The sequence below is a fragment of the Egretta garzetta genome, unplaced genomic scaffold (assembly GCF_000687185.1).
Source record: "Egretta garzetta isolate BGI_Z169 unplaced genomic scaffold, ASM68718v1 scaffold142, whole genome shotgun sequence".
In the NCBI taxonomy this organism is placed as follows: domain Eukaryota; kingdom Metazoa; phylum Chordata; class Aves; order Pelecaniformes; family Ardeidae; genus Egretta; species Egretta garzetta.
Window position 1 is genome coordinate 1,041,727 of NW_009258955.1, and position 23,410 is coordinate 1,065,136.

Consider the following 23,410-nt stretch of genomic DNA (forward strand, 5'->3'; position numbering starts at 1 on the left):
TTGTGATTCAGTAGTGGTGTGCTACTTCTTCTGTACAAATTATGGAATGCTAGTAATGCTTTGCCCCTATTAGTGATCGGTAACAATTGATCAATATAAGTTAGACTGCATAAGTATTTTTGTTATGTTTTATTGCATGATATTCTTGCCTATTCTGATACAGAATTACAGATCAAAATACTTAAAATTGTGTGACTGTACTAAACAGGTTGAGTTTTTGAAGTGTAGATGAGCCAGCAGCTGCTATAATGACAAAGTGAGAGTAGTAAAATCAGGTACACTGGACAGTATGTCCAAAACAATAGAGATAATCTCAAAGTAATTAATGAGTCCATGGTAAGACTGCATCTTCATAGTTCCATGTGCTTAATTCCTCACCTCTCCTGGTCTTCTGATGCATGAAGGAGCTTTCTGCAGGTCTTGCGGGGAAGGCATCTGAAATCTTGGGTCAGAGGTTGGGGAGGGAACCACAGCACTGTGCTTAGTCCTTTCATCGTGACGCCACACCAACTCTCGTGTTCCCTTGCTGTGACACAGTGCTACAGCTTCTCCCTGCCACGAACAGGCTTGACAGATGCAGTTTGTTGACTGATCACAGATCAGTCTAGCAAGCCTTGTGTGGCACATGCAATGCAGAGGGAGAGCAGGCTCACAGCACTGTGCTGCAAATGCATGCAGTACAGGTCGGGCAGCCATGGACTGTGAGTCTAGAGCCACCTTGTGCTCTGTGAATAGGTTGAGAAGTCAGCTGTGAGTGATGCAGGTTTGAGTATTGGGGCATTATGGGGAAGGACATTTTAATCTCTGTCCCTTTTAATATGTATCATGGTTCCCAGCCTCACATGTCCTGCTGACGTTGAAGAAGAGCTCAGCATGACCTTGAGTAGTTTTCCAAACTTTTGTAGATTACTTAATCTGGAGTAGTCAGAATATCATATTGCGTCTCTTTCTTCTTGCCCTGCATTAGCTATAAATGCTGTCTGAATCATTCTGCAAAAATGAAACAATTAATTAAAATAATTGAATTTGAAAGTATTCAAAAATAAAATCATTTTCTTTCTGCCCTTAGCTTACTTTAAGCAATGAATCATAGCAAGACTTGTATTTGCCTTAGTCATTCTAGCATGCATCCATAATAAAGCTGTCTGCTTCACCGATTCAGATCAAAACCAGACTATTATCATGTTGTCATTTCTGCATACCATATAGCATGACATTCACATGTTGCTTCTAAAAAGCGTTTATTAAGGGGCTATGGCAGAAGCCAATACAAGTAAAAGACTTTGAAGAAAGCTTCCTTCATGAGCAGCTTGTCAAGCTGCTTTGAACCCAATCAGAGTAATAATTCCAAATTTTTCAAACCAGGGTTAGCAGGGATAAGATGGATTGCATTGACTTGAGCTGTGGAGCATTTTCATTGTTGAATGTTTAATTCTTTGTTGAAGGCTTAGTCCTTAAAAACTTATTTTATGGGGCAAGTGTGAATGAAAACCTTTGTGCTGTCCAGTAACAACAAAAAGAAATCATGTGGCCAAATGCTGTATCCAGGATAAGCTGTTCACTTGGTCTTTCAAATATTTTCTTCCACTAATTCACATAAAGATGTCACTGATGGCTTAAACATTAAAGAAGCTTGACACAGAAAGCTGGTGTCATATGCGAGAGACACATGAAGTGAGAGAATAGCCCTCTCTGGCCAGAAAAGATTTGATCCTGGTTTTCTCATGGGTCACAAAATAGTAATCTGTTGAGGTTATTAGAAACCCTCTGGTCTCACCTGTGTATACTAAAACGCATTCATTTTTACCTGAAAGTTGAACCCAGTGACTCATTTGTACTGAAGTATTCTGGTCCTCAGGTATTTTAACTATTCTGTCTCATCAGCATAGATGTTGCCAGTAACCCAGATAATCTTAATAGGAAAACCATGTCATACAACGAGGCAAAAAAATCTCCAGAGTCTTCCCAGTCACATAGGGAAAAAAATCCTTTTTGGTTCCCAAAAGTGGCAGTCAGTTTGAAAGCTACTATGTAAGGAAGGCAGCATGTAAGAAGGAGGACTTCCCTCACCAGCATACCACACCAGATTGTGCATAGCTGCACAAATCCCTGAGGCTCCCGAGAAGACTAGTTCCCCTATCTAAATACATCTGGCCAATTGTGCATCAGGAAAACAAATGTTCCTGTGCATCCCTTTCAGGAAACCAGCTGAAGCCCCGAAGCATGAGATCTGATTAGAATCATTGGCCTTGTGCCGCACTGAACTGTCGAGCATGTGGAGGGCAGCCCGTGGTCGCCTGCTCTACTGGGGGCCATGGAGAAAGGGTGCAGTCAGAATTGTAGACTAAGGGAAGCCAGAGTACGCTGCCACACCATCCTGCCCAATCTCCTGTAATACTAAAGTTCTTGAAATTCTCATAGAAAGAAGCTGTATTAAAACCTTTTGTTTAAAAAAGATTGTATATCTCACAGATGTAGTGAACATTCTGCTTTTTTTACGTTGCTGTTTGCTGTTATATTATCAGTGTGTACCCTGTAGTGATTCTGTAGGATTTAGGATTTTCATTTTGTCCCTTATATGCCTAAAAATGCTTTTTCTTTGTCTTTAATCCTTGTGGTGACTTTACTGTGAAAGCCACTGGACTTTGATTTCTTTAGTTTTCCATTTATATCACCTCTATTGTTTATTTTACAGTATAGCTTCACTGGTTTTTATCCCCCTTTTACTCCATGCCTCTTAGTTCTATATTAAACATGATGGATTTTTCATCTCCCAGGCAGTTCATATACATGGTCTTCTGGATACTGAGTTTTTAATCTTTCTGGAGTTGTAAAGGGCCATTTGGTTAGCTTTTGGATATGCCCTATTTCAGTTAAAGATTTGTATCTGTGGTGTGTGTTTTCCTAAGTGTTTGGGAAACTCCAGTTTTCCAGTGGCCATTGTCTTGGCAGTCTGTTTCATCATTAAAACACTATTGTGCGTTAAGACAATACATAAAGACAGGGGATGTGATGACAATGGACATGGAAAAGGCTGAGGCACTCAGTGTCGTCTTTGCCATGGTCTTTACTTGTAAGACTGGCCTTCAGGAATCCCAGGTCCCTGAGACCATTGGAGAAGTCTGGAGAAAGGAAAACTTACCCTCAGTAGAGGAAGATCAGGTTAGGGAGCATTTAAACAAACTGGACATACACACGTCCATGGGGCTTGATGGGATGTACCCAGGAGAGCTGAGGGAGCTTGCCAGTGCCACTGCAAATCCATTCTTGATAATCTTCAAAAGGTCTTGGAGATCAGGGGAGGTTTCTGAGGACTGTAAGAAAGCTATTTTCACTCCTATCTTCAAGAAGGGCAAGAAGGAAGATTTGGTGAACTACTGGCTGATCAGCCCCACTTTGAACCCTGGGAAGGTGATGGAACAAACAATCCTGGAAATCATTTCCAAACATGTGAAGGACAAAAGGTGATTAGGAGTAGGCAGCATGGATTTATGAAAAGGACATCAAGCTTTATCATAACATAACATGACGTAACACCTTTCAACATAAAATGCTGCAGAAAATTGTAATATTTTGGCTCCTCATTTCAACTTTGTTTCCTATTTATTATTGGTCAGAAACTGACTTTTGTTCTAGATTTAATTTGAGCACTCATCACTGAGCAGAAGTTCTCAGGCATGCTTTTCTGTCAACAGCTCACCCAAGGAAATGATACTGCCTCTGTGCTCTTTTCATCTGAAAGTCTGGTTTTGAGGTCAGTTGATAGTCTATGAGGAATTCTGAATACTGACATTGTTTCAAAAAGGTTCTGAAATGTCTCTTGTGAAGTCATCAAATGAACCACTTGTGTCCTTATGGCCCATTAGTAACATTTTCTATTAAATATCATTATGTTTTCTATTCATGCTAATTAATTAAACCTGGGAGAAGCTCTCTGATCTCCCTTTACAGTTTTAGTGGGGATGCTACCATACTTGCAGTACGGTTGCATGTGGTTATGCACCTGGTGTGTTGTGAGGTTTGCCATTTGGACTATCGGAATGACTTTGTTTTAATCTTGTTCTTTCCCTGTTGTCTTTTTTCATTATGGAGTATGAAGAAAATATGTATATTATTTTTTTAGCATTTTGTATGTGTTTCAGCTGATCTGTCTGAAATTATCCTGTCTGGATATGGCCCATTACACAAATACAACCTGAAAGAAGGAAACAAAAGAAATGAGACAGTGTCAAAGACAACAGCAGTTACAGAGGAGTTGAGTTATGACCACACTAGTGTTGCATGGGAAGTAGCTACTTCTGTCTGCGTCTTGACAAGAATGGCACCTTCTTCTCAAAGTCAAGCATAGGGTGATGAAGGAAAACTTTAAACTGTTAGGACCTGTTGCATCCAGATCTAGTAAAAAGATGGAGTCAAGTGATTTAGGAGGGACTGCCTTCACGCTATTGGACAGAGAGGCCACTTTTTGCAGCAAAGAGCATGGAAGAGGAATGCCAAAACATCTGCTAGCGGGCTTAAGGGGAATGCAGTGTAAGATGCTGCTGCTGTTTTACATCTGTTTCTCTAGGAGATTAAAAAAATGTTAGGAAATAATTCAAAGCGTTGCAGCCTGTTTAGATCTGCAGGGTTAACAGTGTGAGCAGGCTCTGGGCCAGAGAGTAGCTTGAGGAATGATCAAGTTGCAGGTTCTTAACCAAAAAAAGATCATGAAGGAGATGTTTTGTTAGGGAGGTGGACACTGAAAGCACAAATGAAGAGTTATGGAAGAGGTAGCCAGAGGCAGTGTGATAGCTGAAGTGTAAGCCCTTTGGGGTAGGGTCTGTGTTTTCATGTATGAATACAGTGGCTGGCGAGTTGGGAATGCAGTCTCCCTGCTGCGCGCCAAATGCGAATTTAGTGGAATTTGCTAGGGCTCACCATCCCCCTTTTAGCATCAACAAATAAAATGTGCATGCTTCTGTCGCAGGGCATAATCATAGAAGGATGTTGTACAGCCTCCCACTTTAGATCAGAAGAGTGTCTGCTCACATTGGGCATCACTGAGACAACTCCTAATAACGGGGAGCTCATTTCTGTACTATTTCTGTTTTCATTGAGTGCTAAGGTCATAAGTAGGTGGCTTTACTTTCAATGTTATTCCAATATGCCTGGGTTTGCAATGAAAATCTTGAATAATACTCATGGTGTAAGCCTGCTAATTTCCAGTTTTTATTAGTAAACTAATTCCTGAAAAAAAGAAAAAAAAAAAGCCTTTTTCCAACTATACGCGCAACATTTTCTTTTGGGTATGGTGTGCATTGGTACTACTAATGCATTTATTTATTAAGCTCTTCACTTTCATAAGATTTGCAATTTGTATGTAATAAAACACCATTTTATGACATTTTTAGATTTTCTTAGGAGAATATTTGACTCATATTTCAGGAAACAGTAGTAAAGGAGAAGGGGGAGGAGCAAGATGTTTTGGTTAGGAAATATACAAGTTAAAAAAAGCTGGCCAGCTACATGCTTGACTGGTTACTGAAATGCTGGAAGAGATGTTACTAAGTGTGGAATTACATCATCTTTCCTCTATACACAGAAAAAGCCCAAGGAAATATCATTTGTCATAAGACCTACGTTCCATAATATGAAATGCCACTTTACTGCTAAAAGCAAAAGGATAGAAAAACAAACAAACAAAAAGCACACAAACCCCCCCGAGAGCCTAAAGAAAGTAGTGGTGAACAATTCAAATTAAATCAGCTTTTTACTGCAGTAAAAAAGGGGGAGGAGGAAAAAATCCTTCAGTTTATTTAATAATTACAGTTCAAAGAGAAGCACAAACCAGTGCATAGACACAGAAGATTGTGCACATTAATGTTGCTTTTATATTTTGCTCCTTATCTCCACAGAAAGTTATGATTATTTATGAAATCTGACACTGGAATAATAAAAATTCTGTTAGTGCCTGCTTTGCCTGCAAATCTGAATCCCAGTTCCTCTTCCAAGACTACAGAAAAGAGCTTAGCACAGAGGACTCCCACAACACGTAGAAAGGGAGCGGGGAGAATAGCCTCCTCTCCCTCCAAAACTGAGGGCCACATAATGATGTCCATTTGAATCACTACAACAGTGACAGACCCGTGATGGGTGCTTACTCCTTGCTTTCTGAATGACGTGTTTTGCTGAGGGCTCGGAACAGCCGCGGACTCTGTGAGCCGGAAGCTGGACCTCAGACAACTCCCTGAGGTAGCAGAAACAAAGCCCCTGCTTAGCTGAGCCGAAGCAGGATTGATGGACTTTGTGCTAAGACTCACAGTGTCCTGCTTTCCATAGTGCAAACACTGTGTATTGGGTTTTCTGCAGGCACGGAGAGAGAAAGAGATGCAACTTTCTCAAGTCTGGAGCAGACTAAAGGGAGACAGCCACAAAAGCAATGGTTGTGTTTGTCTCAAAGGAACAGGCGGGATCTTTCTTGCTGCCTTATTTTCAGCAGTTATATACATTTCTGTGATGGACAAATGCAGGTATTTTGCGAATCAGAGCTGAACACGTAGCTTTAGAGTGAAAAAAAACCAGACCAAACCCTCTATGGTTTCTTGACCACCACCGAAATAATGCTGATCAATCAAATTCTATCTAGACAGAGGTTTAGTTAGTATTTCCACTGGGCAGTTAATGTGAATTGCTGCTGTTACGAACCATCTGCAGGGTTTTCAGGTAGTTCAGGTCAAACATGTTCAAACCAGACAGTGCAGAGTTGAAACTGGCCAGTGGTGCTCACTGGGGCTTCATGTGTTTCAGAACGATGAAATGGCACTCACAAAGTGGAACCAAGCCTTTTTATTTTTTTAAAGAGAAAGCAGATGTACGTATGAAGGCAAAATAAGTGAGCTTCAGTGCTAGTCAGACTGAGGTTGGAACGAGTAGAACACAGCACCCTTCTTGCCATCCATGATACCGGCACTTCAGAATATGCCTCTGGTGGACCTCACAGCTGGTTATGACTCATAAATCCATAATAGTTCAGGACTTGCTAGCAGGGGAGGGGAGGCTATGTTTCTCCATATGTTGTACTCTCCCCTTCGCACACACTAGAGAGATTTCCAACCAATACATCCTTGTTTTGTAAGAGAGGAAATTGGTGGCAGGCTGGTCTGAGATGTGCAGCAGCCCACTTGAATTCCTAGTATTTCAGTGTCTTTTAATTTAAAACTGTAAGGAATCTTTAGACTTCAGAGTTCACCTTCCAGCTCTTGGCCTGAAATAGTTAATTCCTTAAACTACAGCTTGTGTTACAAAGCTGATTTGCAGGCATTTGATGTTGCTCTTAGAATGTGCTTTGAGCATGGAGAGACTTCTGGTTTTGTAAGAATTTTTGAGGTTTCACTGTTTTGTTGTTTCTTTTTTATGGCAGAGCAGCTAAGAGACGAGGATAACTATCTATCCTAGTGTTCAACCTGAAATATATAAACAATGAAACAGAGGTCTAGTGTCAGTACTGAGCGTTAAAGGAAAAAAGGAATCCGTGGAAGGCATAGTACTTTTTTTTTTTTCTTCCTAAAATGCTTTACTGCTCTCCTAAAATAGGATATAGAAAAACTGTAATTAGCCAGTCAAAATATATGGAGTCAGATTACTAATGAAATGCTTATTTGGGACTAAATCCCGATCCTACTGAAGTCACTGGAAACAAAGGATGCGGAGAACTTCAGCTGAAGTGCTGAGTACCTTTGAGGGCTGGGCCTCTCTTTCCAGAGAACTGGAAAGATATATTTGAGATTCACCTGCAGAGGAAGTCATAGCATGGCAAGATGAGGATGGCCCCGTGCAGAAGGGCTGTCTTGGATGGAAATAGCAGCTGCTCTGACTACAGCTTCCCTTCGTTCTTCCAGGTGTGTCTGCTCAGCTGACCAGCACTCGCCTCCGTCGGAACACCTCCGTGGGCACCCCGTTCTGGATGGCTCCAGAGGTTAGATTCATGTTTCAGAACATTCTGTCGCTGGTTTTCGAGCTGCCACATTCCGCATTTCTGCTCTTTTTTTCTCTTTCTTCCTGACCATTGGAACTTTCACCACATGAAGTAGCAATGTCCTTTAAAAAAGTGGTTTAAAGCTTTTTTCTTACATGTTTGCAAGGATTAAGTTACAGGGAGGTTTGGTTTTGAAATTTGCAAGGTTAGAGCCAGAGAACAAGACGTTGAATTGCTTACTAAAATGTTAAAGAGGAGAGAGTGCTACCATTGATCCTTTCCAGCCTTCCAAGCTCTGAAACGATAGGTATCTCATCTCCCCATGGATGGAAGGAGCCCAGGGTGGTACTGTGATACATTACAGCTTTTATATTTGGATTTCTACACTTGGAAAGTTTTTAATACTATATATCCATAGCTGACAGCCAGAAATGGAAGAGGTTATTACGAATAAATAAGATGTACTATGTATCTTTGGAGATTTTTCCGGCCTGAAATTGAAACACGTAAAGGTACATTTTAAGCTGAGGAGGGAAAAATATTTCATTATAAATAAGCCTATGTACTTACACTATTTGTGCACACACAAACAGATGCATATACATCTATTATAGAACATGAAACTCCTCTGTTTATACACATGTATTTTTATAAACATACTCTGTTTATACACATCAGTCTGTCTAGCCATGTAGCTAACAGGATACACATTGGTTTAGACCTGTAGCTAATGGGATGAAAAATGCCACCTGGCATTGTGGATGAGCTGAAATGTATATGAATTTAAAAACATTTGCTGTAATCCAGTGGCAAACACATTGCTGAGAAATTAGCTTGATCTTGAAATTGGCTGGGTTGGATTCATAAGGACCCAATACGAGACAATAAATTCAACTTCTGCTTTCCTGCTTGTTTCACTTCATAGAGAGAGCAGCATAGCTCCTATAGCTATTTTGCAGCAATAATCCATAGAAAAAGAGATTTGGGGTTGCTGAGTTTCCTTCTACTTCCCTCAGCCATGGGATGCAGTTTGCCACCCTCAGCTGAAAAAGCAAAGGATTTGCACCCTTTTGTCAGGTCAGGGAACACCTGACCAGAGCCTGGTGTTCACAGACACCTGCTGTCTCCAGTTTAAGCATTGCTTATTTTTAGCAACGGGATGCTTTAGCTTGCTAAATGTGTGCAAGCCTGTTTATTTCACCCAGTATCTCCATCCTATAGGAGATTCCCCCAACTGTGGGTGTACGCTTAAATTCGGACATTTGACAATCCAATGACCATCCCAGTCTTTTACTCCAACAGGTGATTGCCTGTGAGCAGCAGCTAGATAGCTCCTACGATGCCAGATGTGATGCATGGTCACTGGGTATTACTGCAATAGAGCTGGGAGATGGAGATCCACCCCTTGCTGATTTGCACCCTATGAGGGCACTCTTCAAAATACCAAGGTAATATCTGGGTGTGTTTCTTTCTTGCCAGGTTAGACTGAACCTTTTCCTTAACTGTGACTTTCTTCAAACTTAGACTGTTTAAGTATGTGCATTTTCTTCATCTTATTTATACTTAGGAGGAGGTTAGAAATTGTCCAACTGTATTTGCTGCCTGCTCTGCTTCAGCCATGTACACACATTGTGAAGTTCAGAGCTGACTGTGGCTACATCTGAGAAAAAGCCATAAGGCCTTCTCCTGAGTGGACTCGTGCCCGATATACATGAGCACAGCACTCAGCTGAGTCCCATATATTCTGTTATGGAGAATGACTTATGATAGAAATACAGAGTCTGAGTATGCCACTGTGGTGAACAGGCCCCATACCTGTCCTCAAGAGTCATCCCATGTCCTTTGAAGCAAAGTATTGTTCCACCACTCACATACATTTAGGCTGCCACTTCTCATTAGGCTGTGCTGGTCCTGGCAGTTCCACTGTTGCTGTCCTTGGGCAGTGCAAATAACAACTTCTTTCACGTTTTCTTTGAAGCTGGAGATAAAAGTACCCAAAGTGCCACTTACAGTGTTTCAGAGAACATCAATCACAAAGTCTGTAGGGGATGATCATACAGCCAGTTGTGGATTTCACTCTGACAGATGAAGTAGTACCACAACAGTTGAGACCCCATAGTATACCTGAGTGCTTCAAGTCCTTTTCAGCCAAGTCACCCAAATTAGATTAAATTACCTTCAGGTTTAAAAAATTTTGGCTGACTTGGCACTGAAGCAAAGCATAAATGCTCTTCTCACCTTCACTTGCTATGGGAAAAGCAGTTGCAAACTGCTGTGGTCAGTAATTTCAGCTAGGCTTTCAAAAACAATATCTGGCTTATACCCATACAAATATTGGGCACCTACCCTTTCTGCCCTGGAGCAAAGATCAATACCCTTTCATTTCACTAAGTGAAACCTGAAAGTGGTAGAGTAAACGTTAAGCAGCACTTAAATAGAAGCCTGTATGATGATTAATTGAGAATAGACAGAAGAATCACCTCATCTATAGGTGATTCCTTTTGCCTTCATGACTGCATTCAGTGAAAATGGCACCTCTGAGTGGAAGAAGACAGTTAAAACTATTTGAACTGAATTAACACCTAGAATAAACAGCTCTAAATCAACAGAAAAGAAGGAGAGAAAGAATTTACAACAGGTCTGTATTTAGTCCTTCATTTGACTTCTGGTTATCTTCTGATGAATGAGAAATAGTTAATAAAGAGCTAGTTTGGTCTGACACTTTGCTCAGCAAGTTCATTAATTCAGTCTTTCAGGGAAAATTTAAAATAGAATTTCTTTTAAAAAATACTCTTAAGAAAGTACATTGTTTCAGGCTTGAAAAGAGAAACTTGCCATTACAAGTGATTAGTGATTAATTGTTTGTTAGTTTCATTTCCATTTATTGATTTGATTGAAAAAATTATAGTGATTCTTAGCTATGCTTGGAAGATCATCTCCTTGTTAGTTATGTAAAGCAGGAGAACCAGTGAGGCATTCTATCATTTATCTACCCATGCTCCTTTTACCAGTGGAAATCAATATCTTTTTTCAGTGGCCTTCTAAAACTCATTACTCAGCCTGCCTTCGCACATTGTTTTTGTGAAGTGAGTAGCTTATTAACTTATCATCGCACTGACCTTTGCAGGAATCCTCCTCCAACGCTACAGCAGCCTGAACTGTGGTCACCTGAATTCAATGACTTCATTAACAAGTGAGTAACAACTGAGACCACTGTAGCTGAATATAGAACATGTGTAAATGTCATGTGTAAAATATCTTTGTATGCTCTGTGGAAGTCTGTTGCTACAAATATTTTTCCATAAAAACCTAGTTTGTAAATCCAGTTTGACTTCAAAGTGAGGCTCCAGATTTAAAACATGAAATAACATCTTAACACCCTTGATATTTCTGTTTTTCTTAACTTAAAGAATAATTAGCTTTTAAAAGCAGTAATTTAGCTTCTTGGCCTTATCAATTCTGCAAAATCTTGCAGTTTTCAGTACAGAGCTGTTGTGATTAAGATGGATGTATTTCTTATGGACTTATGAATGAACTACAGACAAGAATTTAAAAACTTATCAGTGGTCCCTCAATGATCATATGCTTTTTCTGCCAGCACAGGTGCTTGACTAAAGATTATGAGAAGCGCCCGACAGTATCTAGTCTTTTGCAGCATGATTTTATTAAGCAAATTGAAGGAAAAGAAAACGTGCTACAAAGACAACTCATGGAATTTATTGATGTTCATCAACAAATGGGAGTCACTGAAAAGGCAAGGTAAAAGTAGCTAAAAAGTAGACCAGTTGGGACAATTTTGATACTTTCACTGTTTCAGAATGACTAGCACTTAGAGCACCCCTCGTAATTTTAGCTGGCCAAAAAATAGGGAGCTTAATCTTTGGGGTACCCTACAGAGCCAATGGAAAGAGAGGGGCATTAGGATTCACACATGGGATGAAACTTCCCTTTCTCCTGTGACTCAAGATGCAGGTTAGGATCCTGATTTTCAGAAAACTAAGGTTACATGAAATTAATGTTTGGTGTTTTCTTACATTTGCATCTTCAGCTAATGTTCAGTTTAAGTAGACGTGCTAGAAGTAACTAGTCAGGTTCCTGCAAGAATTGGATGCTATTGACTGAAAGAAGTGATAGTGGTACCAGACCTTGTTTTGCAAACTTCATATCTTAGGTCTTATTGAACAGATTCTTTCTTTCTTCCACTAGTATTTAGTAGTATCAATTCTGTATAAATAACTTAGCACCTGAGGGTATTATTTAAAACAACTGAAAATTACTTTGCTCAATTTTACAATTTAAAAAAAGAAAAAACACCTGGTACACTGAAGTAATGTATCAGATGTGAAATGTAATAGATTAGTATTGCCTGTGCTTCAAGGTAAAGCATGACAATTTTATTTTTTATTTTAAATTGAACATAACATTTAAAAGACATTTTGGTATTATCATCTGTATGGAAAATCTTACTAAAATCTGCCACATTTCCTTTCACACATATTTATAGTAACAATACATACAGCAGTCTTCAGTTCTGATCTTGGAGCATTTTCTATTTATCCTTTGAAGATAAGAATAAAAATGTATTTCTAAATAATTTGTGATTTTCAAGTTTTCTTGGTCTTTGTGTAAGTGGATGTGGGATGAACAGTAGTTTCTTTTTTCTGGAATTTCAGTAAAAACCTATGCAGTTGGCTTAAATTTAAGCCTCAGACTGGATCTGTATGTTCTATGTGGTGCAGACTTGACATTTGCTTAATCCAGAAAGATTCTGGAATTGAAATAAGCTTATCGGATGTCAGTGCTGAGCACTAACCAGCAACGTACTCCAGTCTTTAAAAAGTACGGGGAAATTATATATGGTAAAATAAGTCCAAAACACTAAATTATATGAATTTAAATCCCGATAACACTTGTGACACTGGTCCTTTCAAAGCCTAAATTTTTTTTTAAATCGAGCTTTTATATCAGTTAAGTACCATGAGCTTTTTTTACCCATTTTATAGAACTCATATGTTTGGTTTCTATCAAGTCCTATTCTTTTTTTCAAAATCCTTTCATTTTTTCAGGTAAATGCTGTATAAAGCAAAATAAATGAACTTTCTTTCAGTCAAATGGCACAGGAACAGAAGGATATACTGGGACTTTCTCTATCCTGTTTAGACTGTGTTTTATTAACTGATCACTCTTCATATGAACCAGCGTTTAAGGGAATGTATTACTATGTGATGCTTTTACAGTTGATCAAGTATAATTTCTACATAAATGTTCCCAAAGGAAGATGGCATTTTCTCTCTGAAAATAACAATAATTTATTATCTGAATCTGTGCCAAAAAATTACTCCTTTAACTAAGGTTGTAATTTAAATGGTATGGTTAAACTAGTAGCTTGATGTGTAGTGTCCATATTTCAGTTTAGCAGTTTACAAAAAATACTAACAAGTAGGCTGATACTAGTTTAAATCTCATTTGCATTGATGTAACTAAATCTTTTCATTTCATACCTGAGATCAGTGAAAGTAGTATGAAAGGCTGCAAGTAAAAATCACATTTTACAGTCACTGTACCTATCATCACTTCAGCTTTAACACACTTATTGACTACATTTGCTGGAAGATTGTCTTTCATAGCAGTGAATGCATAAAAAGGCTAGCCTTGTGCTAAAAACAGTAAGAATATGCATCTTAATATCTATTGCTATCTCTGTGCAAGCAAGAAAAGCAGTCATTATTTTCCAGCAGCTGAAATCGTAGCAAAGTATGTACATCATTTCACTTTAGAAGAAATTAGAATTCCAGGCCTGTAAAGGACACTGCTACAGAATGGCATTTGTTTTTTTCTGCCGTTGAGTTATGAAAAGAATCTACAAAGGTCTTTGCATTCAATAGTCATACTTTTTAAAAAGTCTTTCAATACTAACATATGTATCTTCTGACCTTCAATCTGCACAGAGCAAATGGTGTCAACAGAATTCTGTACAGAAGTACCACGTAAATCTGGTTCAGAGTCAAGACATAGGCTGTGTAATGACAAGTCACTGGGAAGAGTCTCATCTTAAAATCTCCTGGCTTTCTTTTCTTGATTATCCTGTTCTGGGACTGTTTGTAGACTGGTGTGTTAGGGCCCTAATGTGGAATTCCTGAACTTTCACCAGTTGCTGGCACCTTTCCTTATAAGCTCCCTCCTGATCTCCAGCTCACGTTCTCTCCATCCATAATTTGAAGGCATAGTTGTCCTGCTTGTTGGCACTGGGAGGCAGGTAGTTTAAGGGATTGAAGAATCCTTTCTTCCACTGAGGGAAGAAATCCTCATATATGTGTCATGTTGTATAAATGGGCATGTGCCATATACACTCAAGAAATTTGGTAATGTTGACTTAAAGCTGAAGGTAAGGAATCCCATTATTTTCTCAGTACGTGTTTCCTCTCTTCAAATTACATTTTATTAATAAAAATTTTGTATTTCAAAAGAAAAAGGTAAAATGCCTGGAAGTTAATAGCTGATGTCAGGCCACTGGGTCTTCCTGTGTGCACCATGCCTGCTTTCACACACTTTTTTTCTTGTTTGTTGAATATGCAGTAGGTATAGTTCAGAAAGAAGAGACCATGTTAGTTTATGTCACATTCTCTAAGGTTTTTCCAGAAGGCCAGATCCTCAGATCCAGTCTTTGTGCACCGTGCCTGTTCTGGAAAAGTGGGATCTCTAGGCATAGCGTGGAGCTACCCTACAGTCACCATTAGCACCATTGTTCCTGAGGTATTTTCTAACAGTGATGAGTCACTGAATCATTAGGGCGTTACATTGGGCCCTCTGAACCCTCCCATTACTGTTACTATTCTAGTGAAGAGGAACCTACTCTTGGAGCATTGTGCTGCATCCTTTCCAAACACCTAGCAAGAGGAACAGAGCCCACCAACCTCCTGAGTAACTAGAGAAACCTCAGCTTACACTGATAAGAATTTTAAACAGTAATATGCCATATGCTCCAGACTTAATGAAGGTGATGGAAGATTGTACTGTTTTTTCAGTAGCTTCTGAACAGAGCCTTATAGCACTAGTGTGTCCTGTGCTACTCAAGGCTCAAAAAGCATGAATACTAGCAACGAGCTTCATTACAAATTCCACTTTTTGACTTTGAGCTAGTGCAATACATTTTTCTCTAAAGTCATCACTTGTTTATGCTAAAAAAGCATGTTTGCAACTTAACCTTTCCTAGCTCAGATCTCAGGTTGAAGAAATTATGATGGGAAGAGCATGAGAAAATGTCCCTTGATAGATTAATATTTTCCCGTAGCATCTTGACTGAAACATCTCTAAAGTCTGCTTTTTGGAATGATGCAGTAAGCTATGCGAGGTAAGTTCATGTTAGGGAGGAGGTGAAGCAGGCCAAGTTGCATACTAAGTGTATTTAATTTGTGGCTTTGTTGTTTAGCATTTGGGCTGTCACTGAACTGAGACTTCCTGGTAAGTGGAGTCACTTGCAGGACAAGGGCTGGGCTTCTGCAGGAGTTGCCTTTATCACAGCTGTGCAAGAAAAGCCTGTTCCATTGTGCAACTTCCTAAGGTGTTATTGGCCTCTTTTCAGAGGCGATCATGACTCATAATCATCTCGATACTTCTTTTCTCTCGGTCTTTTCAAATTGCTGAACTTTCAGCTAATAGAAAAAACTCTGTTACACCCTAGTAGTATGATCTTGAGGTTTTACAGAAATAAACTTCATCCCATGTCTGTTGCTGCAGTCCTCAGGACCACCCAGCTCTTTAAATATAGTGTCTCAATTCTTTTCTATGTTAGTAGTGGCACAAAAAGCATGATAATGGAATTTATTGCACAATCTTTAATGAAAATAAGACAAATTCTCTAAAGAAGAAACAATCTTAGTTGAGCCCGATCATTCACCTTTGAACACTGATGAAGTTTCCCCTCATTTTTAGCCAATCCCTCGGTCACATACTTCCATTCTTGTAAGTCACATCATAGCTGTTAAAATCTATAATTAGTGATGAAAATAATTATTAGGAATGAGTGCTGCATTATATATTCAAAACCTGCTCTAAAAATACAGTTCTTGCTAGGCCAAATGAGGGAAAAAAACTGCATTGTAAAGAGTTTTACTTTGCAGCAGAAATAGCTGTCTTTGAAATGGCCTTCAGAACTGTCGCATCTACACCTGACAGTCAGGCTTGTAAGCCTTTTATCTTGAGTTGTTTGGCTGTCTTAACCTTGTCTTCTTTTACAATAATCTCTGCAGAAATATGCAATGATTAGTACAATGTGCATTTCCTGGGAATTATGACTCATTCCAGAATGAGCTGCGTATGGAGGGATATTCACTGTACCTAGATTTCAGCAACTGACTGTGGTGCCCGCGTTAAGACACGCATCTTTATACGCCCTCTAAATAAATACGGGGAAGAGACCCATTCTCCTGCAAAGTGATTCAGCGCAAGGGCTTTTGAGTGAGCTGAATTACCGTACTAAGAGTTTGTTTCTGTATTGGCCATGTAGGGGTAGCCCTGAAATCCAGTGACAGGGTGCTAAGCAGTTGCTCTGCTTAACTATTTGGAAAGTTCAGGGAGGTAAGTTCATAGAAGTTCATGTACAACACACACAAAGGTGGATGTCAAATTATTCACCCCTCTTAAAAGCAGGGAGTGCCATGTAGTTTCCACCCATGACTTTCCCTGATTGCACAGACTTTTGTCACTTATTTTCTGGGTGTTCTCTCTCTCTCTCTCTCTCTGACTCATTGTGCCAGTTGAAAACAGCTGATAGCAATCCTTCCAGCTCAACCCTGCAGGACAAGCTGTAGTGGAGAGTAGGAGATCACCAGACTAGCTTGACAAAGGCAGGATGAGGAGCGGAGTAAGATAGCTCACATGGAGTCCACTGCTCCCCTGGTCAAGGTGTCCAGATGAAATCTGTAGCAGAGGGGAGGCTTAAACGTGAGACTTAAACAAGGAGTCCCAGACTAATCCTTGAGCACTTCAAGGCACTTTTTCCTTTCCTGTAAATTCGCATGAGCTTTGTTGTACTAATGAGGAGTGTGTATTCCTGCACTGAGGACACTCCTGTGTAGGGTGGCTATGCTGCAAGCTGCTCTCAGGTCATAGAAGCAATAGTTCCTGGCAACATGGGTCTTAGAACAAGCAGATCTCCAATCCCATATGCTTCTAGCTAATACACATCTCTATAGCAGAATAAGAATGCGGTTCCAGTCTCCTTCCGTACGATACAATGGGCAAAAGCAACACCTGAATAGAGAATAGTTTACCTCCTGAAGCAAAACAGGAGAAGGAAGTTCCCCCTGCATTCAGGACTCCCTGGGAGTAATATTCTGCAAGTGCTACTTCACTGTCTGTTGGTCCACTTGCTCAGCAACTCATTTCTCCTGAAGGCAGGATACCTCACCAGGCATCACTTGCTTTTGGAGATTCCGCTTCATCTTCTCAATATGGTTCTTCTTGCAGAGCGTGGGCCTGACGTGTGAGGGCAATAAGGAACTAATCCCAAAGAGTCCTTTTAGAGATCTCTTATTTGCTCAGTTAAGAACACATATTTTCCCCTGAAATTCCTCAGAGGATACAGCCATTTCGTGAGCCTGTTATGAAGGACCAATAATCTGCAAGGCCCTGCAGGGCATGCAGTTTTTTGCAGGGCATGGGAAACTAGCACAGATGTTGGCAAACAGATTTTGCAGACCAGGGCATGACCCACCTGGCTGGACATGGGCCACCTCTGAACCAAAAGCCCTGTAGCTCTGCTGGGCAGCACTCTGCTCGTGGCAACATTGCATGAGCTTAAGCGCAGCTCCCTGAGACTGCAGCCAGTGCCGTGCAATCATTTAAACACAGCGGGAGCACAGGTTTCTGTTGCAAAGCATCATGCAGATGCAGCTGGAGTCTACCAGTACACTTTTCTATATTCAGGTACAGATTTTGCATAAATATAGGATTGTAGTTTTATTTAAGCGTATGTCACTAGATACATCTGCTGAAGGCAAAATTTTGATTTGAAGTGTGAATATTGCTCTGTGCAGCCTCCAGTGAAATAGAATCACCAGCAATGACAGATCCTGTAGAGGTTTCTCTGTGTTGCTTCTTTTCTGTTTGTCACTTTTAATGCTATTTGTAACTGCTGGGAGGTGTACAGCTGTTCCCACCTTCACCTACAGAAAACTTGATTATTTTTAGTTTCTTCTTTACACCCAGACTAAGGCCAGTCCTTTTCCTGTCACTTCTTAGTCTGTAGATGATTCTCCAACCAGTTTAGGCAGGGAGTTCAATGGGGCATCGTGAGTCACACTTCCCTTTTCATGGTATTTTTGGAACTATCAGAAATCTTTTAAATACATTCTGACAATTTGAAGAAGAAAAAGCTGCAGTTGCCTAATTTTGATTTAACTGAATCTTGAAAGATAAGCGGGGGGGTGTGAAGGAGGATGCAAGAAACAATGCTGCCTTGACTCATTTTCTTGTCCATACTGGGTTGATGTTTCTGGCCTTTAGCTGCTTGAATTGCTTGTTGAGCATGGCTGTAAGATCTAATGCCTCCAACACATAGTTTCTGAACAGAACGGAGAAGCATCGTTATTTCAGTTCACAATGTCTATGTGCATGATGATGATGAATTTTCAGCATTCATGTCAACAGCACTGATGTGGGGTTTTTTAAGCGGTTGGATTTTTAGCAAGTGAAGCAGTATAACTGCCCTTGAGGGGTCTGTGCCCTTTGACAGCAAAGCATAAAAATATTGTGTTCTGCAAAACTGCCACTCTGCTGTACTCTTGAGAATGGAGAATATAATCTGGTTTAACAAGCACTAGTGTTCTCATAATGTCAGCTGAAGAGGATTACAGGAGAATCAATTTTATGTCATTAAACTTCCCTGGCATAAATAGAGATCGTTTCCTTAAAAGAAAAAAAAAATATTAGAAAAATAAAAGTCTCCATGACTGGAGCATTCCCCTCCCTTCCTGAAAGGCAGTTGTTAACTTCCTACATTAAATGAAGAATAGTAATGGAAACAAATCTTGGGAAATATCACTCTCTCACTGGTAGGCAGTAAAATTTAAAAAAAGAAAGTGTATTCAGTGTGTAACAATTCCACCAGAAATGGAAAGCATAACTTGACAGATGTCTTGTTTGGGGTCTTCCTTCGGCAATGGAAAAAAATAGAACAGCAGAGCCTGACATAGTCCTGCAGTTCCTGCATCTTTCCCTCATGTGCATGTTGATAGGTCTTTCTCAAAGTCATACTGATATTAGATGCATCCTCTGGACACAAAATGACCTTCATGCAGGACCAAAGGAGAAATTGTTTCAACTGTCCAAATTTAGATTTTTAGTTGAAACTGTTAAAAAGAGGTATAGATAGGAATGTGGGTCATAGAGGGGAGAGGTTTCTATTGAGGGGCTATGATTTTGCTTGCACCTCTGGCTTTAGATGCAGTAATATCCTTTAGCTGGGAAATGCAAATCGAGCAGCAGCAGACCATGCAAGGCTGAAGAGTTGATTTAAATTTTACTATTACCACATTCTTTTTAATACAGCCTGGGTGTACATACAACCAAAAATTTTCTGTGTTATTGCAAGGATAGTACTACCAGGACAGCTCTCGCAGTACAAATGGGTTCCAAAAGAAAGGGAAGAAGAGGTCAGCCCTGGGAGAGGTGTGATTGCTTTACACCAGACCCATCCCTTTTGATGCTGCCTGCTTTTGTTCATGTGTGTTTTCTGCTTCAACGTTTTTAAATACAAACCAAATTACAGCCCAGTTATGGATTTATTGCAGCAAAAGCTGCCTTCCTTCTCCTACACAGATGTGCAGTCCTGCATCTCTTTTTGTCCATTTGCACTGCTCTTGTTGGAATAGGCCCACGCGTTGCATGTTCTGTGCTGCATAGCAGAAATAAGGCTCTGGCACTGTGCTGTGTAGCATTCATGTTGCTTTTCACCTCTGTATAATTCATCGCCAACATCCTTGCAACTGTATCTACAAGCAGTCTTTTTTGGTCTGTATACTGAAGGAAAGGAAACATTTGGAATTGGGTTGCTTTCCCATGCAGCTCCAGAGTCCCAACGACAGTTTGAGAGTAGTCTGCAAAGTATCCAGATGCAAAACTGGCAAAACTTCATCCCTTTCTTCCATCAGGGCAATGTGGATTCTGTTGACGCATACTGTTCATTGTGCTTCCTGATCATTTAGCCTCCACACCGGGTATTGGGCTGCAATATTGGCACAGAGACTGTGAAACTATGCTGGCTCTTGCAATGAAGTATTAAATGTTTGTGTCTTGATACTAAAGTTGCAGAATTAGTCAACTGTGGTGGGTGTGAAACTCCTTCCTTTGCACTATGGACAATGGAAAGACTCCGGTGGTGTAGCTGGCACCTGCCTAAGGGAGGAAGAAACTGCTCCATTACTGGCACCTGGGTGAGGACAGGCCATTCTGTCACTCTCAGGGAATGATCCTTAGAGACAAGAGAAACTGAAAGAAGTACTAGATGACGTGCACTTCCATCATTCAGATCTTGATTGCACTCACAGTTTGGGAGGGCATAATTTGTCCATTTCTTCTTCTTGGTGCAACTGCCCTATTTTCCCATCCTCTATTCACTGTATATTAAAGTTCTTGCCTGGGTAGACACCCATCTACAAGAAGGGCTGGAAGGAGGATCTGGGGAACTACAGGCCTGTCAGTCTGACCTCAGTGCTGAGGAAGGTTATGGAGGAGACCATCTTGAGGGCCATCACATGACACATACAGTACAGGAAGATGATTAGGCCCAGTCAGCATGGGTTTATGAAAGGCAGGTCCTGCTTGACTAACCTGATCTCCTTCCATGACAAGGTGACCCACTTAGTGGATGAGGGAAAGGCTGTGGGTGTTCTCTACCTGGACTTAGTAAAGCCTTTAACACCACTTCCCACAGCATTCTCCTGGAGAAACTGGCTGCTCATGGTTTGGATGGGCATACTCTTCGCTAAATAAAAAACTGGATGTCTAGGCCCAAAGAGTTGCGGTGAATGGAGTTAAATCCAGTTGGTGGCCAGTCACAAGTGGTGTTCCCCAGGGCTCAGTATTGGACCCAGTTCTGTTTAGTGTCTTTATCAATGACCTGGACAAGGGGATCGAGTGCACCCTCAGTAAGTTTGCAGATGACACCAAGCCGGGTGGAAGCGTTGATCTGCTGGAGCACAGGAAAGCTCTACAGAGGGATCTGGACAGGCTGGATCGATGGGCCAAGGCCAACTGTACGAGGTTCAACAAAGCTTAGTGCTGGGTTCTGCACCTGGGTCACAACAGCCCCATGCAATGCTACAGGCTTGGGGAAGAGTGGCTGGAGAGCTGCCTGGCAGAATGGGATCTGGGGGTGCTGGCCGACAGCTGGCTGAATATGAGCCAGCAATGTGCCCAGGTGGCCAAGAAGGCCAATGGCATCCTGGCTTGTATCAGGAACACAGAAAAAGCTGGTGAGGGGTCTGGAGCATAAGTCTTATGGGGAGCAGCTGAAGGAACTGGGGTTGTTTAGCCTGGAGGAGGCTGAGGGGAGATCTTATCATTCTCTACAACTGCCTGACAGGAGGCTGTTGTGAGGTGGGGGTCAGTCTCTTCTGCCAAGTCACAAATGATAGGACAAGAGGAAATGGCCTCAAGTTGCACCAGGGCAGGTTTAGATTGGATATTAGGAAAAATTTCTTCACTGAATGGGTTGTCAAGCACTGGAATGGGCTGCCCAGGGGAGCGGTTGAGCCCCCATCCCTGTAGGTATTTAAAAGACATGTGGGTGTGATGTTTAGGGACATGGTTTAGTGGTGGACTTGGCATTTAAGTTTAATGAGCAGTTGGACTTGATGATCTTAAAGGTCTTTTCCAACTTAAATAATTGTATGATTCCACGATTCTATGAAAACACCAGCTTTTGCTCATGCCATATACAAATGTCAAAATTAAACAAAGGATTTCCCTGGTCTTGTCTGGAATCAAGGTAAAGAGTGAATGTGTTTCACACAAAACAGTTTCCCCGCTGTCTTGGTTTACCAGTATATGTTCTATGTGTTTGAGAGGTGCCTTCCTACCTATAGTATGAAGGGGAGTGAGGTCATATCAGGAGATCTGATTTAGTTGGCAGTCTTTCTGTGCTTGTGCCACATTGCACATCTGAGCTTGATTTAGTTTGTGAACTCTGCTGTTACTTATCCCTTTCCCTGATTTTTCCCCATCTCATAAAGCAAGTGTAACTAATTTGAATTGTAAACCTTGCAGTTCCTGCTGCTTCTGCTTTGTTTAGCAATGCCTTTACTCTTGGATAGAGAATGATCCAAAGCTCTGGGAATTTTCTTGCTAATGTCTATAAGACTGCATGAAGTTTTCTTTGGTTTGATTAAAAGAAAGAAATTTCACTTTAAAACAAACTTAATTGAAGTTTAAACCTGGTAAGAAAAAGATTTGAGATTTTGTTTCCTTATTTTGTACGTATTTTTCCCTGTAGAGTCTAAGAAAATTCTTCTTGGCCAGGTTGTATTTCACATACCCCAGTGGTTCTATCGCACTTTGCTCTACAGTGTGGCCATCTCAGCCAGGCTTTAGAGCATTATCATTACTAAGCTAGAAATGTTTCCATCCTGAATGGTTTGTCTGCATCATCCTTGCCGTACTATTTCATCATACACCCCTGGTTTTGTTCAATCCATAATTTTAACTGGGTCATTTTTCTTTTTGCAGGTAGGTGCCAGAGTTTGACTGTTATAAATATGTTGAGTTTTTTCCCTGTACTGCATAGCTCCAGTCTTGCAGCTGATGTAGGGGTGTGATCAAGCAGGGATCTGTACAGTGAAAAAATTCTTCATGGTATGAGTTGTGGGATCAAACCATAGACTTTGAATTGTCAAGCGCAGGTGTGCCGCACTAAGAAGCTATATCCTGTCCTGTTACTCAAACATTCGTGTGTTTGAATTCAGAGCAATGGAAATCTGGAATATTTTGGCTGAATTGCCTTCAAGATGGTTACAGATGCAAGGTCTGCTCTGTGTTTCCTTACGTCAGGAAATTGCATGTCTTTCTTTTCTAGATTTGAACGTATTCATACAAAGAAAGGGAACTACAGTAAGTCACTAGTTTCAAACCAGGAAGAGGTAGATGATTTAGCAACCTTGGAGGTACTGGATGAGGTAAGAACCTCCTTTTTCATGTTTTCCTGAAGAGGGGTAATCACGTATTAAAACACAATAGTGTGCTGTTGATTTTCAAGTTCAACTGTATTGCACAATTCAATTGTGTAAGCGTACAATGGCATTTTACCGGTTTATGCCAGATATTTTAGATCAGATTTGCTATGTCAGGAATGGTTCCAACTCACCCTCTGCAGTTACAGCCTTAGACCAAGCAGTATTATAGCACCATCTGCTTAACAGGATTTATATCACTGGATTTTATTACAGCTAAATACAGTTT

At 40.5% G+C, this 23,410-nt stretch overlaps 1 protein-coding gene across 1 annotated transcript in view; it reads left to right on the top strand.

Annotated features, from left to right (window-relative positions):
- The window catches only part of MYO3A (myosin IIIA), a 112,528-nt gene that overhangs the window by 33,280 nt on the left and 55,838 nt on the right, over window positions 1-23,410 (top strand). The window contains exons 5-9 of the mRNA XM_035890151.1: window positions 7,878-7,954; window positions 9,257-9,402; window positions 11,082-11,147; window positions 11,558-11,713; window positions 23,028-23,127. Of these exons, the coding sequence (XP_035746044.1) occupies window positions 7,878-7,954; window positions 9,257-9,402; window positions 11,082-11,147; window positions 11,558-11,713; window positions 23,028-23,127 (545 nt within the window). The remainder of the gene's footprint in view (window positions 1-7,877; window positions 7,955-9,256; window positions 9,403-11,081; window positions 11,148-11,557; window positions 11,714-23,027; window positions 23,128-23,410) is intronic.